General features: G+C 46.4%; 1 protein-coding gene across 8 annotated transcripts in view; it reads right to left on the bottom strand.

The window, feature by feature from the left end:
- LOC114870443 (signal-induced proliferation-associated 1-like protein 2) overlaps positions 1-23,868 on the bottom strand; it is a 64,288-nt gene that overhangs the window by 24,393 nt on the left and 16,027 nt on the right. For all 8 annotated transcript variants that reach the window (XM_055502581.1, XM_041067529.2, XM_055502583.1 and 5 more), the window contains 7 exons: positions 13,534-15,316; positions 11,075-11,208; positions 9,826-10,014; positions 5,728-5,902; positions 5,445-5,548; positions 4,301-4,458; positions 3,182-3,758 (listed from right to left, as the gene is read on the bottom strand). In XM_055502581.1, the coding sequence (XP_055358556.1) occupies positions 3,182-3,758; positions 4,301-4,458; positions 5,445-5,548; positions 5,728-5,902; positions 9,826-10,014; positions 11,075-11,208; positions 13,534-15,043 (2,847 nt within the window). In that variant the 5' untranslated portion in view covers positions 15,044-15,316. The remainder of the gene's footprint in view (positions 1-3,181; positions 3,759-4,300; positions 4,459-5,444; positions 5,549-5,727; positions 5,903-9,825; positions 10,015-11,074; positions 11,209-13,533; positions 15,317-23,868) is intronic.

Here is a 23,868-nt window from a genome sequence, read left to right as displayed (position 1 = left end):
CACATCTCTGTGAACACTAAATACAGGAGCTCTGTGGGCGCTGCATGGGGAATTAAGACCTAATTGGCCCCTGAAACACTCGCTTGTCCATGAAGCTGAATCTATTAGTCAGAGATAATGACTAAGGAGGACCTAGAGCACAAGATTTACACACAAACACTCTACTCTGCATCAGTTAAGAGCAGATAAATGCGCTAGAAGTTACACTGACCTCACAGCATAGTTCACTTCTCCCAGCAGTGGTCTGGCCTATTCCTCTGCTTTAACGTAGTCAAGGTTCAACTCGTGTTCAGGCAGCGCTGCTGCTTCAGCTGCAGGAAACTCCCAAAGTGTGCAAAGCAGAACTTTTATGTTAACCCTTCACTGGACTTCTATACTACGTGTATACAGGCTACACTAATGTGAGAGTTTCATTGTAAAAAGCACTGGATAAAAATCCCACAGGGCACCTAAAGAGCTTTAATCACCCATCAGATTAGTCTTGGTTCAGTTGTGGGTGAGTGCCTCCGTTTGCCTCAGAGTGGCAGCTGGCTTCAAGGACACATTAACTCAGACTATGGCCTGTCAACACTCCATCAGATTCGCACAGTGACAGAAACTCTACCCCGCTGTGTGAGAAGTGACCTGAGACAACCGTGATGAACTGTCAAACAGCCCCAGCGAAATTAGCATTAAGTGCAGACTCAAAGGCTCCATTTGAAAAGACACAAAACAAACTGATTCCACATAAAATACAAAGGCCATAAAACCTGCACCGGTAACATCCTAAAGCTCAGGGGCACAGTCTGATATGAACTGCTCTCGTGTGAGGAAGCCATTAGTTTGAGTATTAGACGTGATGAATCAAACTTCTCTTTATCAGAAATACATTAAGACTAAATAATAGCTTTCTAAAGGCTTTCATCCTGGCCCTTTATTCAACCCAACCATAATATTAATGTGTCCAGCTCCTCCTCTTAATGGCCCACATTCATATTGGCTGAATTTACCAGGACATTCATTACCTAATGGAAGGATTTGTGAAGTTATTTTAATGGTGACAGTGTCTGGTGTGTGGGTGCGCTCCGTTAATCAAAGCGTGTCCAGGCACCGTCTAACCACAGCAGCTAACAACTGGTGACAACACTGCCCTTAAGGAACAAACAGTGTCGGCCTCAAATCTCTTGTCAAGTAGCATTTGGCCCTGATCCCGGATGAGAGGTCTGAGTCAGAAGTAGCTGTGACACTTGTGGAGCCTGCTGCAGCGGCGCGCGTTCAGAAGGACAGGAATATGAACAGATCAATGATCAAGCTATCAATCAGCCCGGACCAAGAGGGCTCTGTCCCCGCGGCCACACAGCCCAGTGTTCTGGGGAGCAGCCGTGACAAAGCTTTTACTTGTGGTTACTGGAGTGGCCGCTCCGTTCTGCCTGCTTCAAGTTACGTCACAGGTCCAGCAGCCTGTAAATCCCACCAATGAAACGCGACTCCAGTCGACCTCTGGGACGTTTAGGAAAACACAGACACCTTTGGGACAAAGCGAGCGCGGTCAGCTCACAGCCCACATTTACCTGCTGCTGCTGCTCCAACGATGTCAGTGTGAGCAGTAGAAATAGCCACCGACTTATTAAATCTCATTCTGAGCTCCTCCTGTGAAATATCCCCCATAAATCCCATGAGTGAGTGGACAGAAAATGTGCGAGGAGATTAGCATAGAGAATGTGGAAGCGATGTCCTTTGGCTAATCATAAATGCAAATATATCCTGCTCTGTCCTTTCTTCTGATGAGTGGAACAGATACTGAATGACATCTGTGCTCTTTGAAGATTAATTATGGTAAATACTTTAAAATCCTGTGGTTTGCATGTGGTTGTTGTAGGTCATTTCTCACTGCACATATGCACATTAACTTTTTCTCATTCCCTTCTTCTCATAAGCGGTTTTATAATATATATTAATACACTGCAAACGGTGATGGTGAAACCGGTGTAATTATCTCTGACTGTCGTAATCCTGAAGACAATGAGACCGTTCAGGTTTTTAAGAGGAAGTTAACGGTTACTCCCACGCTCTGAGCTGATACAGAGGATTGCTTGCCATGGAGTGTTGGAGGTTTTTTGACAGAGCAAAAGAGTTAGAGAGTACAGATTTCAATAGCGTTTGAAGAAAACTAGGTTTACCTTTTCAGAATCAACACAAAGTGTGAAAAGAACAAACTGGATCATATCATCCAGGTTAAAGAACAGGTGTTTTGACCTGTTTTCCCACTCACTCTGACCCCCAGAGCCACAGAGTCGTACAGATGGCTGAAGAAACTACAGGACTGGAATGAGAGCTCTCCATAGGAGAGACGTAGTCTGAGGCCAAGTGTAATCTATTCTTAGTCTGTTAGACCCAAAAATGTGATCATGCTTCCTCTCCTTCTCTTCAAAACTGGGTTGGTGTCCTGTTTAAGCTGCCTCCTTCTGTACCTGTGACCCAGACATCCTCAAGGATGTCAAGGATCCAAGGTCACGTAAGAAATAATCTTAATCTAAGCAGAGCAAATTTTTAGAATTAATAAAATGCTTTGATGTCTCATAATAGTTCCTGAAATGTAATGATGTGACCTAAATGCTGCTGATTCTGTGAGATAAGCCACAGAACTCCAACAGCAGGAGGTCTGTTCTTTCTGGACTCACTTCACAGCTTCACACTTACTGTACACGTCTCTCTAAGGATCAGGTTAGGGTTATTTTTGTAAATTACACCAAAGCATCGCGGAGCAAACTCCAGAAAACCCAGTAAGGAGTGGAAACGTACAAGGCTTGACAGGATGCATTCTGGTTAAGCAAGCAATGCTTGTGCTGACATAATGATGAGGAAAAATAACAAGCTTTGTGGTGAGTAGCAAAGCTTCAGTGGCCAAAGCAATATTTGCAGAATGTATTGCTCCACCAAAGAGAGACCACAACTATCCTATCCCAAAGTAAAAGCCCTCACTGCTCCATTTAGGACCAAGGCAGCCATCTTCTTCATACCGTATGCCACGCAGCTTATGTGTGAAACAGGGTCATAATAGATTTACAAGACAAGGCTGATGACACACTCCTGGTACCTGTCTCAAGGGAATTACTCCCAAATAGCTCAGTTAGAAGGTCTCAAGACTTATTCCAGCAGACATTAAGACCTCTAAAATGAGAGCGTCACATTTCAGTCTTACCTCCATCCTTTGCACCATCTCCCTGATGTCTTCTCCGCAGTTGTCGTGAGCAGACAGCATAATACACTCCCCGCGCTCATAGAAGATTTTAATGCTCATAATCCCTGAGGTCCATCCAATGACATCTCGACACGAGCAGTTGAACACCACATTCCTGGACTCCTCCTCGATGAGCACGATGAACTCATTGGATATGCCCAGCAGGCAGTCCACGTCCATGGACTGGCCGAAGTCCCGGGCGCAGACGCTCCAGGTGATGGCGCCCAAGCTGAACAGATGCGCGTCCTTCCTGGGCTTCACCTTCTCCTTCTTTTTGGCTCCGAGCGTGATGAAGCTGAATTTGACGGCGGCGTCGATGGTAGTCGTGCTGACGAAGTTCTCCGCCAGGTCCTTCAGGTACTCCTGCCGCGTGCGCGTCGCCATGGCTCTGAACTTCTCTGACTTGTGCGCCGCGTTTTCGCCGTTGATGACCTTGGCGAGCAGGAAGTCCCTGAAAACGGCCGACTTTGGAAACGTTACGGACTTGGGAATAGGGGGCCCGAACGGAGGCACGTCTTTGGATCTGGACACAGCCACGCTGGAAAACATGGACAGTTAGGAGACGGATGTGAGTACTGAACTCATGCATAATGAGCAGTCATTTGAGGGGTGTTAAAATTATATGGCTTCAGCAGCAATTACTTCTGGTGGAAAGACAGTGGAACTCAGACTAATCTTGTTCTGCTCAACAAATGCTGTTATTAGGAGATGCCTTGGCTTCGGAACCACTGGAGGGGAGAGTGGTAAGTCATAAATTAAAGGTGTCTCTGAAGATAATAACTGTATCATCACTGAACAGATCATAAGAGCCTTGCAATTCCTGAGTGCTACTACAGAGTCATGACAGAAACCACAGAAAGTACCAAGCAGGCTGTTATTATTACTCTTTCAAATTAAGTGCTCTTAAAAGTTCATGTAGCGTAATTCGGCGTGGAAACATTTATGCCACTGATAAACACGTTTGTGAACTCTTTTGCCTCTCGTCTCCCGCTGAAGGGCTCGAACACATAGCGGTGTGATTAAACTCCACGGAATTCCACCTTGTGTGTTTCGGCGCAGCCCCCGCGTGTTCTTTCTTACCTGTAGCAGACGTTGTCGGTGCAGGGGTTGTGGACTTTGACGATAACAAAAACATGCTGGAAATGAGAGCGGATGTTTTTTGGAGTAAAAGGAAGGGCCCCGGGCTCCTGGAACACTATGGTGACTATATCGTTCCCGATGTGCCTCTTCCTTAATAACTGGAAAGAAAATTTAAAAATTTGAGTCAAATACAAGGAAACGGGCATTTATTTTTGTTATTAATCACCACCAAGTAAAAGGGTTCCAAAAATATTGATTTTCGGACAAAACTCTACATGTGCTGCCTTGCTCTGCCTGTCACATCTGAATATCCCAGCTCCCAGAAAAGAGATACTTTCACCCAACTCAATTTCGGTTCCGGAGGCGAAAGAGACATATTGCCCCATATTAGTCTGGCTGCATTGTTGGACTGTGCAGATAGTTAATCTAATTCTCAATGTGGTATTGGGCTGTCAGTGAGGGTCAGCAGGAGCACCAAACAAGGAGGATTAGAAGGCACAGAGGTGAATTGGAAAGGATGAAAGGATGAGTGGGGCTATGATTGGGACTGCTGGAAGATTACCACCAGGGATTAAATTAAACTATTCCACTCCAACAAATACATTTGAAGGGGGGGGATAATAAAAGAAATCCTGCCAATCAGATGCACAAGGCAGATGTGATCTTTTCTACGTTTCATAACGTAGACGTACTGGCCGACTCCACAGACCCACTTAACAACCACTTCACTGAATACTGTGTCTCTGCAGGGTTGGATCCAGTGGTTTTACTACAGGCTTCCACACGGGCAGCACACCGGCTGAGATGAACCTCTGTAATCGAGGCTTTATCGGGCCATCGCTCGCCAGTCCACTACATCCACTTAATTCCACTTGTTAGCGCAGACAGTCACAGAAGCCCATTTAATACCACATCAGGTCCAGCCCCTGGGGATGCATTGATTAAAATCCTACCACGGGGCAACGTTACCATGGCAATGCTTGCGCTTTCAACTGGTAGGTCATTACTGTGGACTCAGGGAAAGACAGACAGGGCTCTAGATTTAAGATATCCTGGAAGAAAGCCGCTGAGGGACTTATTGGCACCTTTGGATACCGGATCACCACGCAGAGAGGCAAACAGGGTGGTCAGATGGTTTCCTCACCTGCTGCCGGTTGTTGGGCGTGTAGGGGAGCATGGTGGACACGTGGAACATCAGCTCATAGTCCTTATAGGTGGTGTAGAGGGAGTGTGTGCCAGTGGAGTCAGCTGCAACACAGGACAGGACAGTCAGGGTCTCAGGCCTTGGTATAAAAGGGCCGTTTGTGTTGGATGATGTAATTCAATAGAAAGCAAGATTAGCGGTACGTAGGTTAAGCAGGCTGCATTCAACAGGAAGTGTGTGGGTTGTGCTTGATAAATCCTGAACTGGCTGTGTTTAATCTTACTCTTGTTGTCAAGCTGGGCTCTGTACTTGGTGAAGCCTTTCAGGCGCACCCTCTGGCCGAGCAGGTCCAGGAATTCTTCCAGCGCCGGGCCGCCGCTCTCGTTGTTGTACATCTCCTCTTCGGTGCTCTGGCCCGCCTTGCAGTAAAGCACGCCCACCTTGTGCTGGAAGCTCAGCTGAAATAAGGAACATATACACAGACGCTCAGCCCTTTCCTGCCGCCGATACGTTTCACACGCCACCTTCATGCACACTGCACATTATGCACTCACAGCATATAAGTGCCCACTTTCCATAATGTGAAGGCCTCCGTAACCTTTCTAGGCGAGAGCTGAAATCCCCTTTTGTGAAGCCAGGCTAAAAACTTTCAAAAGCTCCGAGCCGAGCGTAAATCAAGCCGAGCTAATAATGACTATTTAACAACATTGCTTAAGAGCAGTGGAGCAACTGGTGACTGAATTACATACTGGCCTTGGGTCACGGTAGAAAACTTTATAAGCTGCATGCAGGACCGTCTTAATCCTTCTTGTTTGGATAAGACCTCACTGTAGCAGTAAAACACCCATGAGAGACACAGAATAACCATGTTAAATCTGAACACGTCACTAATAAATTTAACCATTAAAAAAGAAAAAAAAAAGTCCTCCATGAGGATAAACGTCTCCACCACACGGAAGTACAAACAGACAAGACAGACAAATCTGTCCAGGTTTTTACTGAAAGCACAACTATTATCCAGATATGACAGGTCTGATATGAACTTGTCACGTAAAAAGACGCACAGCAATAAAACATCCCCAGCGAGTCCGCCTGCACGGAGTGCGAGAGCCCTTTCCAGCCGTATGAATCATTAATGGCGTACAGCTTCCTGGTGCTGGCCAAGAAAGAAAGTCAAGGGGTAAAAAATTAATGACAAAAATAAAAACACACAAACACACACTCCCCTGGGTTTGGCACCTGTTGGGTAATATTCACAGTTGAGGAAGGCACTTTGAGCTTGATCCAAGAACAGTGTCGATACGTCTGAACGCGAAAGCCTATGAATGATATATGTACAGTGAAACAATCTGAAAGTGTCGTTTTTCTCCATTACAGGTTATCAGAACCCAGTGTGCTCCTGACACTGTTGTCATGGCGACTTCCTCCATCAGGCAGCGTGCGCTGCACTAAAGCTCCCGCGGTGACGGAAAGCTATTATACCATCCAACCCCGTGGAAATGGCATGACGTGTTCTATTTTTTATCCTGCATTGCACGGGCTCACTTAACCCCCGGTTCCTCTCAACAGGCCGGCCGATGGCGAGGCCAATCACATTGCCCTTTGGTGCAAAATGTGTTGCCGCCTGAAAAGTGCAAACGCATCAGGACCCAATATAGATGAGTAATGCCCCTGAGGGGCAACTGAGTCGCGTGACTGTCTTTGATATCTTTTTTTGATGGCACCAGCTTTTGATAGGATAGAACAGACATTCGCATTCGATTATCTAAATGATCCCATTGGTGAGTATGAGCTAAAGCTTTATTCATCCTCTGCATCTCCTATCATTGGTTTAACAGCAAAGACGGGGAAATCTCTGATGAGCCGGGAGAGAATCAAGGACGGCGCTCCCCCCGGAGAAGCCACCTGAGGGATGCCGCAGCAGCAACACACAGCGTCTGTGTGACATCTGTCCCGATGCAGCCGTAATCCAAAGCACGGCTGCCAGAACGTGGCTGTCATCATCATGAACCATTGCACAAGCATTTATTGCTGTTTTGGTGCATTGGTGGCTCATGCCCACAGCGACCACCTCCAAACAGGCAAATAAGAAGCAGACAGAAAAGGAGACAAAGATGATCAGATACATACGCCTGAACCTGTGGATTAAATCAAGTGAAGCGGAACTTCGCTTTGTTATACTGTGCTATTTATGGATGAGTTGTCACTGTGGGCATTAGGACTGAATCGTTGTTCTGTGAAAAGGTTTTAACTGTTTAAATGCACTGCTGCAAATTGTTCAAGTACATTCTGGTTCAGAATGTACTTGAAAACATTGTTTTCCTCCATAGATAGTCATTTCCATTGCAGTCATTTGTGCAGCATTACCGAGATGGGAAGATTAGCAGCCTTTCCCCTGATGTCTGCACTTTTTACCAACATAATGATGTATAGTTACGCTTCCTGCCATTACCTGTGAAGTACTTTTATTTGTCTGTTATTTCTATTATTGTCTTTGTTTCAATCCTGGACTTTAACAATTAAAAATTAAAGCATAAACAGATGCAGCTGGTCAAAATTTTTGTTAAGACAGATTTTCCAGATTTGAGTTTAGATGGAAACAGATACACATTTTACCTTGATGGCTTTCTTACAAAAATGCATCAGTGGTGATTTCTGACATACAAAAATAATGTATTGAAACCTAACGATGTGTTTAATGCTTTCAACAGTCCACCTGCGCACAGTCAGTTCACTGTGACTGACACTGATGTGAAATGCATTCACATATGCTGTGTTCTCCTCTTACATCCAGGGCCATTACAGCACTGCTTTCAGGATATTCCCTCTGCAGAACAGATCACAAGGATACTGAGAGCCGCGAGGCTGGAGGACACTGGAGGACTCAGTGGACACGCTTTCTGTTCAAAGCAAAGAGAAGCCTTTTCATACGCAGACTCGAACACAAAAACACAGGGCTGAATCCAGCACTGTGCGTGAGGCAGGAGATGATGGAGCGGCTCCGGCAGCCCTCTCAGCTCCAGCTTTTTGCAAACACTCCGTAGAGGGGAGGTGAAAGTCCAGCTTGGTTAAAAAGGTAGATTATTGGGTGGCGCTTGACATTTTAAACATTTGCACAGCAAGCACAACATTAATGATTAAAACAGGAATGTACCCAAAATACTGATGTCCAAATATAAAACTGGCCCGCGCCGGGTGCTCGGTTTGAGGTTTGCAAGAGCTGCCAGATGGAAAAGCTTTAAGCCCCACTTATAATGGGCTCTCGTCCCCTGAAAGTCTTACATTACTTTAATGCTTTTTCCCCCGTGTGCCGGTTTGTCGGCCTCTATCTGCAGTTGGTCTCTCATAGCATTCACCCTGGGAGTTTCAGAGCAGGTGAACAAAGTCACGTACCGAGGCCTTGAGATCTGAGAGGAACGGCACACTTGAGCACTCACTTACAAAGTTGCTCGGCGATAATTGGAAAAACGTGTGTCATCGTCTTAAGTGCGTTTAACTTCTTTTGGAGAGGACACTACGCCGCTCTTGTTTACGCCAGAAACACAGCGTTAATATACAAGAGGGCATGGCTGACACTTTCCATTATGAGAGCCGTTCCCCTGTCAATTGGAAGGATGGGCTCATGCTAACGAATGTAATTACACTAATAAGCAGCAAACTCTGTTATAGAAAGATAAACACTACATCGCCAGCGAATCCCCCTACACTCACTTTCATTAGATGAGAAATGAAAGATCACACAATGAATCCATCCCCGACACCTGTGAATTTAAAGAGCCCATGTAACTAATAGCCTTTTTATTCGAACAGAGATAATGCAAGATGACATTCTCTGTCATCCGGGTAGCATACTAAATCACCCACTCTCAGATGAAGTAAGCTGTCAGAAGTGACTTAGTAACTTGTATGATATCAGCAGAAGGAGTGTGTCAAAGTAGTCGATGCTGGCTGCAGAGAGTGTGGGATCCATATTGATTTTACTTAAGTGTGATATTGGCTGTCTTATGTCTCCACCTGAGAGCCGGTATTCATCTATAATAACCAGCCCACATGTGAAACAAAGGCTGCCGCTAGACTAGATGCAGATGTCACAAGGAAAGACAAAAAGATCTTAAATAGGAAATATGTCCCTTCATCATAATGCAGTCCATCTTTTATTTTACGTACCCATATTAATCAGAGCACCCATATAATAACTGGTCATGGCTTTTGAGCCAAGACTGATTCGACATAGTTCACAAAATGTCCACCTATTGCTTTAGGCCACATTTGCCCTTGATCAAGTCACTTAACCTCTGATTGCTCCAGTGCTGCTTAATCACCCACATCCGCCCAGCTCTGCGGTGGCACTGAAACACTGACGGCATCGCCACACACTCACCCCCTGCTCGTCCAACTTCAGAAGCTGCTCTGGGACCTTGGGGGAATTGATGGCCTGCCTCAGACACTGGATATTGAGCTCGGGGATGACGTACTCCAGCACTTCTTTCAGCGGAAGGCCGCGCGCCGTGCCGTGCCTCGCCGTGGACGGTATGGCGTCTTCCAGGATGGCTCCACGGAGCGTGGTCAGCTGCCGAAAGGATGGTCATCCAGTTAATTAGGTCCGTTGTACCATGTTTTACAGACTAATTTGTCTGTGTAACAGTAATTTGAATGTTTTTGTCAACCTGAATTCAAATACCAATAATATTGGTAAGAAGAAGTGTTTTAAATTCTAAATAATTAAGACAGGCTTACTGAGAACTAAGTAGCATTTTACAGTCATGGCCATTAGTGCGGCTGATGCCATTAACCTCAACTGCTTTAAAACACCCACTCTGTAGCCCAGTGTTGTTGTTTGCTGCGTCAGACACATTTACGCCTGTTTGCCCATCAACTCAGCCTTTGTACATGAATGTCAGCGGTCAATTGATGTCCGACTGGGAGGCTTTCTGGAAAGCTGATTACTTAACAGGGTGGAGAGTGCGAGTGGGACAGGAAGGCAGAGAACACGGAGGCCAAACGCTAAAAGTGTACAAATAGGCTGAAGAGGTGCTACTTGCCGGGCCACCGTGACCCAGATACAATGCTTTACCGTGGGCGTGGCACTTTAAAGCAAGAGAGGCGCTGGATATCGCTGACATTGCCGATCCCTGGCGCATCTGTTGCACGTGAATTATTCAGTGGGAGGAGACCACCAAGCATCAATCTCTGAAATATTTCTGTAACCTCTCCGTTTCTGGATTGATCGTCTTGCGGTGTGAGCGCGGGTAAGAGGGAGGGCGACCGCATCGACTCCGATAGACTGTGTCAGCGTGCATGAGCGGCCAACAGAGCAACAACTCGCACAGAATCACTGGACACGCGGAGGTGCTAGGAGCAGATTGAGGAGCGGAAAGCAGCAAGACGCCTCTTTTAGTATTTAGGGGTACTGAAGCATTGCCACACTCTTGTGTCGCTTGAGTGGATCCTAAGCCAAGTGACCTTAACGTGTCTGGCTTAATGCAGTGAGGAAGAAATATGAGAAATCTCCTTTAAAAGCATGTCCAAGCTAGTAAACGCGACTTGAACAAAGTGCCAGAAATCACGCAGCTTTCTCCCACCAACACGCAAGAGTGTGGGTAATAAGTGTTCGTGTGCGTTGCCGTTACCTGGCTGGTTCTGAAGGTGACGCGATAATTGTACTGCATTCCGTCCTTCTCCTTCCCATCGTCCAGCCTCTCCCTGCGAACGCTGACGGCCACAGGTCCCAGATTTTCATCCACCCCAAAATAGTTTTGATGCTCTGAAGTAACAAGGAAAAAACACAGAATAATACACACCAAGGAAAACGCTTTTTGAGTGCATGTTCCTCTTTATAATACTCATTTCAATGTGGCCTATTCATGAGGGAAGTTGTGACATTGATTACAGAGGACAGCAGCGATCAAGTGCAGACCTGTAAATCAATTAGCTTTGGAAACTGTGGTGACCGTGATCACTGGTTGAGATATAAACAGTAAGTAAATAAACTAGAATCCAGCACTGGAAGGTTAAACCTTCTGTGAATCCTCACTGACCCAAAAGTCCTGCATTTCAATTTTCACGATACAGACCCGTGCTAGTCTAATTGGTATTCCAGACAATGCCTACTGTAAATGCAAGGTTTGCCATTAATGCACACATATGCATATTTACATATATAACCCAGAAGCTCGGGGCTAGAGAAAAAAAAATAAAAACAATGTCCCTGGCACTGTAGTCAAGACGTTTTAGAAAACGTGACAATGAAGCATTCTGGTTTCCAGTTTAGGCCTAGAGGTTAATTTGTGCTAACTAGTGGGCAGGTTGCCATGAAATTATTCTAATCATCCTGGGATTTCTGTTAGGGCCTCAGTAAAAGCAAAGATCACAATTTGTTATTTGCATATGTGTTTAGGAGCAGCCGTTTGCACACGCACAGTGGTACCTTGAGCAAACAACCCAGAATCCAGCCTAAAGCAAGAGATACCTGGATTCAGCAGTCAACAAAAGAAAAGCTCAGCAGGGACCTAAAGCAGTGAGATTCACAAGCAGCTTTCTGCAGGGGTTTAGACTGCAGCCATGCACGCCAGGCAGAGAAGGCTATGTAAATATGTTGGAGCCTGCCACTGTGGCATCCAAGTCTGTGCATGGGTAATAGGACAATATGGAAGCAATATAAGCAGGCTTGACGTGCCAGGGACTGTGGGTTGAGGGCAAATGCTCTGTGATGCCATTAGGCATCCCAATGCAGATAAAACAATTCATTTTAGTAACGTTTTTTTTCATATCGCTATATGAAACAGGTTTGTGGCCTGTGTTATCTCTACGTCTATCCACAGACATTATATGACCCAGATCTGGCTGTGGATGAAACATTCTTTCCATTAGGGCGGCTCGGAGAGAAACCCTCTCACTGGTGAGGGAAGGGCGACTTTGGAAAATCAATAGGATCAATGCTCAGTCCAGGTTGATAAAAGCTTGGCCTAAAGTGGTGACATGCCGTCATGTTTGTGTGTGAGTGTGCATGAGTATGTGTCTGTTTGTGGCGAGGCAGAGGTGACGACAGACTTGTCTCTCCAATAAAACACTTGGTGAAAAAAGGGCAAGGGCCACGTTCATACTGTGAAAAAAAGCCATATTGTGCAAAGGCTATAACATCAAAACTAAACTGACAGCAACCTAGAGCATTTCAATTATACATTGACCTGCACCGCCAAGAAAGGAGGTTAAATACATAATGCAACTACACCAGTTTTGCAATGAGTAGTGTGAGTGAGGCAGCGTTTCACAGTCAAGGACTGTTGGAGTAACCTCAACGGTGCATTCAAATGTACTGTAAATGGGGCAGATCCGTAATGGTCTCATTAACCTTGAATGGAGACATCAAGCCTCCAGTGGGCTCACACACTGTCGCACTGAGAAATGCCGTAACGCACAATATCTTCTTGAAGTTCAGGGGTCGCCAAGTGTGAAAGGTGAAGCAACTGTTGTCTCTGCCGGCTTAAGAATGGGTAACTGGATCCGCTGAGACATGAACGCAGGCGCGGACAACGGGAAGACCAGATATGCGTAATTTACCGATGGGTCGGGGTCAGCGCCGCATATCTGGCGTTAGTCACACGAGTGTTTTAATGAGCAGCGCCGGGACCTTGGCGTGGCATCGCTGACCCCGAAAGTTCCATTGGACGGGACCCGACTCCCCTGCAGCCCCCGCGGGGAACAGCTGCAGCGCACCCGCTCTCACCTCGCTCTTCTCACATGACAAATCACAGCTTCTCTGCAGGGTTCAGGGCAGTATCACAGGGAGGACATGACCGCTCCTCTGCCGGGGAAGCGAAACACACACCCTCGCACCTAACACAGGCTTGCTATTGTTCTGGACCTTATATCATCTGGTCCTACAAAAATAAGTGGGCCGCTGAGATACCCGACCCTATGAGCCGAGCCTGTTCCACTTACAGTTTCTCTCACACAGCCTTGTGCGTCTCGTTTCAAGGAAATGCTTTTAGACTGGAAATTTGAATAATTCTTGACAGTGAGTCATTTACATGCCCCCTTTCATCAGTAGAATCTCAATAAACACACCCTTATCTTAAGGATTGCTTACCTCTCCCGTAGAAGTATTTATGGTAGTAGTATGCTCCAAGGTCAATGTGCTCAATGATGTAGCGTTTGACCTTCTCCCTGTGGATCGGCTGATTTTCTCTCGGCACCTCCAACACAGAGACTCCCGCATTGGTGCAGTGGGAACTTAAAGACGACTCAAAAGAACAGCTCTCGGACAAACCACTGTAGTTAGCGCTGTTGACTCTGGACAGGGAGATCTTTCTTTCACCTTCACCCCCAATCTCATTGCGAAAGTGCGGGCAGCTCAGTACTAAGTTGTTACTCTTCCCGTCACCCTCATCAGCGTCCAAGTTCTCTTTGGGGTTCAGGTCCTCTCTGCTGCCCAGAGGAGACTCAAACACGGGGATATTTCCACTGCTACATCCTGCGGCCCCTGCGTCTGCCACCGGTCCCGGTCCTGGTCCCGGTCCGCCTCCACCTGCTGTCCCTCCGGCTGCCCCGGCTCCGGCCGAAGCGGCCGAGGCGCCGGTGGTCGTGTTCTTCCTTTGGCTCAGGTTCGCCCTGCTCGCCACCGCTTCGCTGATGTTAAAGAGGACGCTCTGGACGTCATAGTGAGAAAAGCACTTCTGGAAACTGAGAGGTCGTCTGTCGTCCTCAAGCGAGAGTCGCAAGGCATCGCTTTCGCTCTTAATGGTCCTCAATTTCCTAAACAAAGATGTTTCCGAGGACTCTGACTTGAGGCGCCTCATGAAGGACTTCTCTCGCTCACGGCTGTAGAGGAGAGAGTTGTCTACGTAGTCGTAGCCTGGAATGTGAACTATCTCACCCCTGGCAATCTGGGCTGCAGTCTGCAGGCTTGGGGAAAGCGAGGCGTCGCAGCGCAACAGCTCCGGGAACCCCAAAGGTGGAATGCTACGGTTTTCCGTGTCGACTCGGTAACCCCTCAGCATGGTGAAGAAGCCATCCCCAGTGAGGCCCTGACGGTCAATGGAGGACGTGCTTCCATATTCGCGGTGAAGCGAGGCTCCGGTGTTTGGATTGACAGCGTTTTGGTCCATTATGTCCTCAGAGTCTATGTCGCTTATGGTGACGTCGCTGTTGCTTCGCTGCCGAATGGGATGCAGGCCCTTCAGTGGAGAGTGGCTGAGCAGGTCGCTCAGTATGTATTTGTCAGCATAGTCCACCTCCAGGCAGACTGTCTCGCCTTGCTCCACTATTTCCACATGTTCCTGCTGGCCGTTCTGAAACACCGGTATCACACTCTGATAGTTCGGCGAGGGCCGACCATCCCATCCATCTTTCCTCGGTGGCCATTCTGTCACCCGCGCCCTCACCCCCATTTTAGGCATGGCTGGCGTACCATTGGTTTTGCCTCCAGCGTCAGGCTTTCCCTGCATGTTGGAGCCTGGCGGCCCCATGCTACCATTCAGAGCCTTGAGTTTCCTACTGAACAGCTCCTCTGACTGCATGGCTCTCGAGTATTCTTCTGGGCCTCCCACAGTTCCCACAAGGTTTGATTTGTTATCTGTCACAGGGCTCAAAATACTCATATCCTGCTGGCAGACTCCTTGAAGAGCAGAGTTCCAGGACCCTCTTTCATTACATCATGCGATCCGCTGCCTGGTGAAAGCCGGAGGAGGAGCCTCTTTCCCGAGTCAATGGAGCAGTCGTCATTGTAACTCACAGAAGGCGACTGCCGCGACGGTCGACACACTGAATTTGCATGTCAAGGACAAATGTCTGAGGAGCGCTGAGGCCCAGCAGAGTGGATACTCGTCTCACAGTGCGCTGCCGATGCAGAATGACAGCTGGAAGAGTTAGACCTGTCACAGAAACAAAAGAGAAACGCGTTAGAACATTGAGTTGATTATAACACTGTAATCCAGACATTATTCTCCAAAATGACCCCAAAACATAGCACATTCAGTCCAACTATAAAAATGTAACAAGTTATCTTAGCTGCATTTCCATCTGAATGCATTTTGGAACCAGAACACATAATCTAATCTAGTAATTCATATATTCGAGAGGCACTGGTGCCATTATGGGTTTATAACAAGATAGATGTACAACTTTGCTGGTGCTTCCAGTCAATGCCTAACAGATGGCCGTGAAGCAAATTACAGCAACAAGAGGCAGATGTTCAGCAAAACGTTCACATGAACCAATATTCGATCCAACTGCTTGCAGCATCATCAAGCCTGCACATTATACAGGAGGGATAGTTTTACATACTCAAAGCCAATTCCGCTTTATCTAATGTACTTAGTTAGAAGGAAAATTAACAAGGACCTGGTGAGGAATATTGGCTGCTACAAACAAAAAACAGAAGTGCATTAAGAGCCAAAATTGATGCTGCACTGAGAAGAAAGTTCAGCTCAGTTTTATTTGGGGAAATAAACAGTCCAAAGGCTCATTTTCAGCAGTTGTATTCATTAGCCTGAACATTTGAGAAAAGAGAAAACTCTAGTCAGTTGCTCTTTGAACAGTAGCTCTGTTCACTCCTGGGCATTTTACTAATTATAGCACAGTAAGACGTTAAAATAATTTCAATGATAGGACAGACTTTTGATCGTTTAGCTTCCCCATACGTCTACTTGTCAGTACACTCCTCTATCTCGACATGGACAAAGCGAGAGGCGTTGTTTTGCACTCATGACTTGACATTACAGTATGTCACTTTCTATGCTCTTCCTGGTTTAAGTCATCCGTAAAAGTCTCTGCCGGAGTGTCACCGGTGTTGTTTGCACAGGTGGCACATTATGCTATCACTCGGTCTGAGGCCCGTGTTAAAACAACACGGGGGCATGTTGTTTCGGTCACTACGTCTGGTAGAGTCACCTCTGCTTCCTGTCGTGCTTGGGAAAGAGAGCCGGGATCCTTTTCGGGTGACTAGAGAAAGTTCAAATAAATGTCCAGCTAGAACAATAGAGAGCTCAAGGAAAGAGTCTTTGTTTTGGCGACAGGATGCGTCGTCTCTGCGTGGTGGCTGGACATTTGGTGTTTGAAGCAGTGGGATCAGTGAAGCCAACTTCTTTGGCTTTGCTTTTTCAAGTCAAGATTGCAAAGACAGTAACATCTTGAAAATGTTAACCCACACATTGTACACACAGAGAAAGGATGCTACTGCAAAGCCAGCAAAAGTGAGTAAAACTAGTAAATGAGAAAACTCTGCATTAATTTAGGATTTATCTGCTGTATTTAGATGTAATAACATAAAAACCTGCTTCATACTCTTCCACTTTATCCTCATTAGGCGCCGACAACGCTGTCTATGATAAAATAAGAAGCTTTGGCCTTGTTCCCTGCAGTCAGGGCTTTTATTATTCATCAATTGCCAATTGTAACATTTCTCAAATCTACACTGTGCTTTTCACATAACACAATATCTCTCTGTTCTCTCTGAACCTTGCGTTAAATAATGGCATCGCAAACAGCTTTTTGAAGCTTTGCTCACATCTAGACCAGCGCTTAAAGGGGAAAACAAGGATAGCGGACGTTCTTGCATCGTTATCAGTCTGTTCATATGCATTTAGGTCATGCATGCATTAACCTGTTTCTGACCCGGGCAGAGACTTGTACTTTATTATGACTGCGTTTCCGACTCGTCTCAAGTGTATTGCATCTAGTCTGGCTTGAGGCAAATCTTGATGTGGCCCACATTTTCATCCCCAAATAGTTTATCCTCCTCCTTAACACCAAATGACAGAGAAATGTAAGCAGCACTCAGGAAAATAAAACTATTGTATTAAAAGGCCAGTAAACTGAGCAAAGCAGAGGCTCAGGTTCCCCATGTTCACAGTAATGTTTGATGAATAGCGGTTTTTAGAGGTCTTACTGTAGACCTGCAAACACAGTGCCAAGTTGGCTGGGATGTGTCAGTGCTATGTGATAAGTCATGGTTTTCTCAGGACTGCAGTAGTGGGTTAAGTAAGGAAAATCCCATAGAACTAAACAAGACACATGTGGAGCAACACTGATTTTTTTATATCTAATTCCTTCACAACTGGAAGTCAAATCTTCTCGTTTTGTGTTTCTACATGAGTTTAGTCTCGGGTGAGTCGGCCTTTATTTCATGTCGGAGACAGGACGCGGTAAACAAGTGAACTTGGTCTGCATTTCCCCTTCCTTCATTATATTGGCTACTTTTCTTGCGACAGTGATTAATGAACACAGTTGGACCGTGTCCCCCTTCACAGTCAACCCCCACCTCTCTCCCAAACAATGAGAGTGTCACAAACTCCTTGGTCAGCAGAATCCTGTGTCTGACCTGAAGGAGGCTGTTTTCTGGCCTCTCCTTTGTGGCTGTGAACAAGGGAGGCAGCAGATGGAGGGTGGGCGGTCCTCTTCACGCACAGCCCTTTATTACTAAGGTAATGTATCGCTATTACGGGAGTTTAAGACACAAGGCCGAGTGAACGGGGGACAGCGACGAGTCAGAGAGATGGGGGACTAATTACAGTAATAAACCTGTCTTCTGTCTCTGATGCTGGAAGGTCTGTCTTTCATCTTGGTTCATCCATGGAGCACTGGCCCAGCAGCTCTTCCGAGGTTTAAAATAATCCTCTGACATTGTGGCCTGATTAAAAGCTGGGATATTAATAAACTCTCAAAAGATTTAACATGTTCTGCCCACAGAACAGGACAAACTATACCGAGTCACTAGACCAGCTGACTTGTGGTCACAGAGGGATGTCCCTCTGAGTGACGCTGCATCTCTTTGCTGATTGCACCTCTTAAAATGATCCGAATGGCTCCCCGCTGCGACGCACAACTTGTTTTCTATTCCTCAAACAAACAAAAGAAAATTATGTCTGTGATGTGTGCTAAACAACGACACAAAACCTCTCCTCCTGTGATTCTAGTAACATACACATTTCGTCTACATTGTTGACAAGAATCCAGTCCAACCTGACATCATTTAGGCAAAGTAGGCTGTTACATAGTGCATTCCCAGAAAGCAGGGCCATGACATGAGACGTTTAAACTGCTCCTGTGAGGAATGCCCAATCTTCTGCATGGCTGATTTGTTGGCAACAATGACTGTTTCAGGTAGCAGTGGTTCTGTGAAAAGCCAAACATGTCACATAATGACATGTTTTAGACCTGAGGTTACCTCTAAAAACACCCTGTGCTGCATTAAGTGGAGGCGCTGCTGTTGCGCTGGTTTGATAAATTAGGTGTTAAAGTTGCTGAAGTCAGCCAAGAGCTCACAATTATTTCGGCAAAATATCAAGATTTGCATATGTATGCCCATCACAGGCACAATTTTGATGCGTGTGTCTGCCACTACACCCATTGTGTACGATAGATAATACAATATTTTTATTATGAACCTCTTTGCAAATCTGAAAAAGAGCGTCTGGTTTGTAAAAACGCTGCATGAATGAGGTAGACACATTCCCCATGTCACGCTTTGCTTTTGTTTTCTCGTCTCTCTAAAATATAGGATGTGCCACAGTGTCTAGCCTATTCCAGCTCAGGTTAAGGTTAAACATGTTTATTTAGCCCCAACCAAGTCGCTGGGTCACTCCGAGCCCTGGGGCAAACACAGACCCATGATTATAGCCAATTATTCTTAATAAAGCCTTGTGTAATTGAGCTATATTAGCGCTCCTCTGTTCTATGCAAGCAGGAAGTAGTAGCCGGCCTCGTCTTCAAGACACCTTGACCTCCGGAGCCGAGGCCGTGCCACGATGCAGTCATCTTCTCCTCCCCGTAAGCCAAATGAGGGTGCAGGGCGGGTTAGAGGCCAAGATGATTGCACCAATTTTCCAGCCCGTGGACTTCATCATATAGTGAGTCAGGCAGTATTTCGATGTGAAGCAAATTTACAAGTACTTGCCAGCAGATTCGCAACCCGTCTTATTTAGTTCCTAGCTACCTGCCTTCTACTGTGTCGTGTTGAGAGGATACAGCTAGTCAGACATTTGGATGTGTCACGCTGTGTTCATCATTAAAATCTATGCGGAAGGCAAAGCAACCCGGAGGCATGTTGCTTATGCTTTGCTGCAAGCCATTCGATTCCGCAATAAAATCCCAATAAAAACAGTGAATCACATTCCATGTCACACTACACTCAGATACGATATAATTAAATTGCACCGCGCACTGGTGTTAGTCTTTCTCCCTCTGAGGAGCTGATTTAAAACAAAGTGGGAGCTCTGTTTTCAATCCTCCGTTGCGAGCAGCTGTTCCAACCTTGCGGCAGGAATGGGAGGAGTGTGCGTGGTGGTTTCAGACAAGACAGATGCAACATTTATCGCCCTGGCAGTGAGAAAGGGAGAAGGACGACCGTAACAAGACAATGGGATCTCGCATCCCATGAAAACACTGGTGTGATTCTTTACCTTAACTGGTTTATTCCAAAGTAGGGTAGGAGGTTAGAAAGAAATGTGAAAGTGGCAGGGTGGGAAGAAAGGGGATTGGAGTTTTGCCAAACCTTCCTGAAAGACATGCAAGCAATTAAACCACACAGCCAATTAATTGGGCAATGTTATCGTTGGTAGTTCATTACCCGAGCCTGGGAAATCAGGCGTACCGTCCTTCATAAGAGTCCCCATATCTGAAAAGGACGCTTGTAAAAGGGTGTTAGGACCGTGTGGGTGTGCATCTCGTCTCAGCCACTGAAGCTATGAAAGTATAGTCCTAGGAAAACCAAATGCACCATTCAGCTTCCTCCTCTTTCATCTGCTGCTCCCACAATTCAACCTCACAACAGGGAGGAATCTCCCACCAGCTGACAGGCAAATTAGCACTGATGCTAAAGCCCTGCCATTAATGGCCAAACCCACCCCTTCCTGTACACCACGATCACTCACTATACTTGAGCTTGTAAGAACCCAATCATTTAACTCCACCCTTGCTTATTGTAGTCAGACCACCAGCCGAACACCCCGATGTGCCAATACTGCCTGCGGGGAGCGATGCTGAGATTTTAATGGCCAGTGTGAATGAAGGGTCACACCCTCAGTGGGAGGTAAGGAAACCAGTGAAATGAGTTTAAGCCAGCTGTCTTACTGAGCTTGACACGTAGAAACAAACAAAAAACCAAATCCCAGTCTAGTTATCCCTTTAAAAGACGGGCGCTACCACATATGCTTAATATTTATTTAGGTTAAGCGGGGTTGCAGAAGCTACAGAATTAAAAATAATACTTTGTGACAGTTGGCAATCTCACTGCATCCATTAGAGGGGATATATGGTCCTTACTGTCGCTAACAAAACAGTCCAATTCCACCCACCCTCTCCCACTACTCCCCCCAGTGCACCAGTGCCACAAGACTGTTTGAAAATCAAATTTGACTGGCGAAATCAAAGCCTATTGGATGCGGCCTTGGGTGTGACTGGAGGTCTGCTCTCCCACACTCACAATCATCCCGGTGATGAAATCTGAAATGAATAGACGCACAAAACTCCAGCTGCACTAGATGTTCTGGCTTCAGCGACGGTAGAAAGAAAAGACGAGGGATTAGTCCTGGTTTGGTCTATAACAAGCACGGGGACAGTTGGAAATGTGCACCAGCCAGAGTAAGAAAGCCTGGTTTTACGTATGTAATTGCTTTATAGATTAAACACATTTTGTCTAATGAAGGCAACATGAAAGGCAGACGCACGCAGACGTTACTAATGTTACTCATTTTGATCGCCTTAGTAGAGTCTTATGAATTCATAAAATATATTTATAGGAAGTTATTGGCCTTAGTGTCTCACTTTAATAAGGAACAGAAATGCTAATCATATGACAGTCGTCTTTGTAGTGCTGTTCTCTGCACAGTACATCTATTAGAGTCCAGTGTAGGGCTTTATTTTTGTTGCAGACCCGCCATACTGCCTAGGAAATCATGATATTTTGTCTTTTGAACATTCAATTAACAAGTCAGGTACAGTGGATCCTTTATTCCCGCGTGCGATCCCAACTATCTATGACAGCCCATGCATGTCCGCCATGTACCCCGAAGCTAAATCTTTCTGTAAAAGCCTGCGAGTGTCATGTCACCGCCACCGACCAATCTGACATGATCTAATTTACCTGGCAGTGCCCATAATCTCCCAACATCACGCACCGCCAGCTTGTGCCAACGTGATGACGGGCATGACAGCGGCTGAGATGAAAAGAGGCCTCTGCGAAGGGGCGCTCCAACATGTGAGCCTGTCACTGAGCAGAGGCAGCTTCTGCAGGAGCAGGAGACAATTACAGACTTCTGTTTACATCTGAGTGCACACAGACCCGAATTGACCCGAAAGCGGAGGGACAATCAGTAGGAGAGATAAAAAAGGAGGTCAGACAACACAGAGTAAACATATACCTTCACTGTCATCGTTCCCCTGGCGCCAGGCCTCGCTGTGCTCTGTGGGAAGTGCCCACATTCAGTCATGGCCAGTCAGTGCCCCAGGTGCACATGTCTATGGAGAACACAGCCTCCATCAAACAAGCCCTGCAGTGTTTGAAGGAGCCTAACCTCTGGTATGAGAGGCACTTCTGATGACACTCTATACACTGTCTGCGTTTCGATCTAAACAAGACTCGAGTGAAAATCATTCCTGCCCGCTTCAGTCCGGATCAAACAGACCAGACAGGAATTTGCAAGAAAAAGGAAGTTACTACATACCACAGGCCCAGAATAACACTTCGGTGCTTCTTGAAGGCCTGAGGAAAACGGCCTGGCTTTCCACAGACACAAGACAGACAACAGCTGGAGGACGAGAGGCCAGAGAGAGACCGCGCGGTCTGATATCTACTCCCGGGTCAATGCCCTCAAACACACATCTCGCCACACCTCATCTGTCAACAGTCCTGCGCTCAGGTGTAAAGTTAAACAATAGGCTGCCGTTTGCGCGTCTGTGGACTTTGTGGTTTGGACCCGTGCTTATTCCTAAGCTTTGCTTTATCACGGAGGCCGTTTTTTTTTTCTTTTCCTACACCAGCGAAATCCCAGAGTGTGCTCTGCTTTCTGCTAGCGGTAGCTCCGTGTGGAATGTGCTGGCTACAGCTGACTCCAGCACACAGAGGGGTCACCCGTGATCCGACTCCATTGCACTTGGTTCAGGGAACAGTAATTAACTACAAATGCTAAATTCTTTTCATTTCCTGCTCACGTTCAAAGCTCGTAATATCTACCATATGCTTTGCTGCAAAGCGAAGGGGGCTGCCAGAAGAGAGGGGTTCAAAACAACATGACTGTGTAGAGAAGGCAGTGAACTAGAAGAAGGTAAATCCAATTATGATGTGTACACTTATCCACACAATATGTCCGTACATATCTTCCATCTGTTTCTGGAAGCCTCAAATGAGTCTCTCAAAGTAATTGTTTTGAAGCTTAACGGCTGAAAAAAAAAAAGTAGAATTTGGTATTTTAAACTGTAAATTTGAGCCTTTGCTCGTATCACCTGTAATTTCTATTCGTTCTTCTAATGCAAATATAAAATACCGCTTGTGCATCAGCTCCACCGTTTCTGAATTCCAGCGCCAGAGAATTCATTAAGATGACAGCGACTGATAGAATCAAATTACTGCTGCAGCTCTGAAATGACGACCTTTTACATACCAACATTAACATAATTACTAGCAGCAATGCATCAAGTGAGCGCTTAACCGCAATCACATTGACAAGGTGTGGAGCCCAGCTATGTGGCGAAGTTTCGTTATGAAGAAAAGCGCCACTGTTCTCGGGCTGGATGTGGCGACACAATAGCGAAAGTGCTGGAGACAGGCAGGAGTCCTGAAAATGGGAGTCTCCTACACTGTTGCCCTGCCAGCTGGCCATCGGCCCAGCGCCTGCCAGGCAGCACACTGCCATTGTCCTTTAGTTGTTTCAGGGTGATCTGAGAATTAAAATAGACGGGACAACAGATTTTTTTCAGGAACAAACAACAAGCACTGGGGGTAAGAGAGTGTGGAACTCAACCACAATGCACCAAGTTCAAAGCTTTCAGCCGTGTTGTAAACTTGGCCTAAGATAAAGTCCCCATTCTGATACAATTCATGAATAAAGAGTGGTAAGAGCAGGAGGGGGGGTGATGTGACTAACCAGGAAGTCATTGATGAAATGTCAGGCATTACATAACAAACAACATCACACCCAAGATACACATGCATACTTTTAAGATGTCACTCCCAGAGCCTTTTGCAGGTCTCGCACACCGACGGGCCCGTTTGTTCCCAACAGAAGGAGATTGTGTTTGTTCCCGGCCGCTCCGGTGGAGCCCCGCGAGCAGGGAGCACTGCGACGTGGCCCGTCTCCAAACGAGACCATCTGTCCCCCGAACCGGGCTTAGCCCCCAGTACCGCGGGAAGACGGAAAGGGACGTGTAGGCTTGATGCGGCCCAGCGGGCCTCCACAATAAACCAACACCTATTTCCATGGGCGCACAT

This window comes from Betta splendens, chromosome 15, assembly GCF_900634795.4.
Source record: "Betta splendens chromosome 15, fBetSpl5.4, whole genome shotgun sequence".
Lineage (NCBI taxonomy): Eukaryota > Metazoa > Chordata > Actinopteri > Anabantiformes > Osphronemidae > Betta > Betta splendens.
This window is presented reverse-complemented; position numbering and strand designations above follow the sequence as displayed.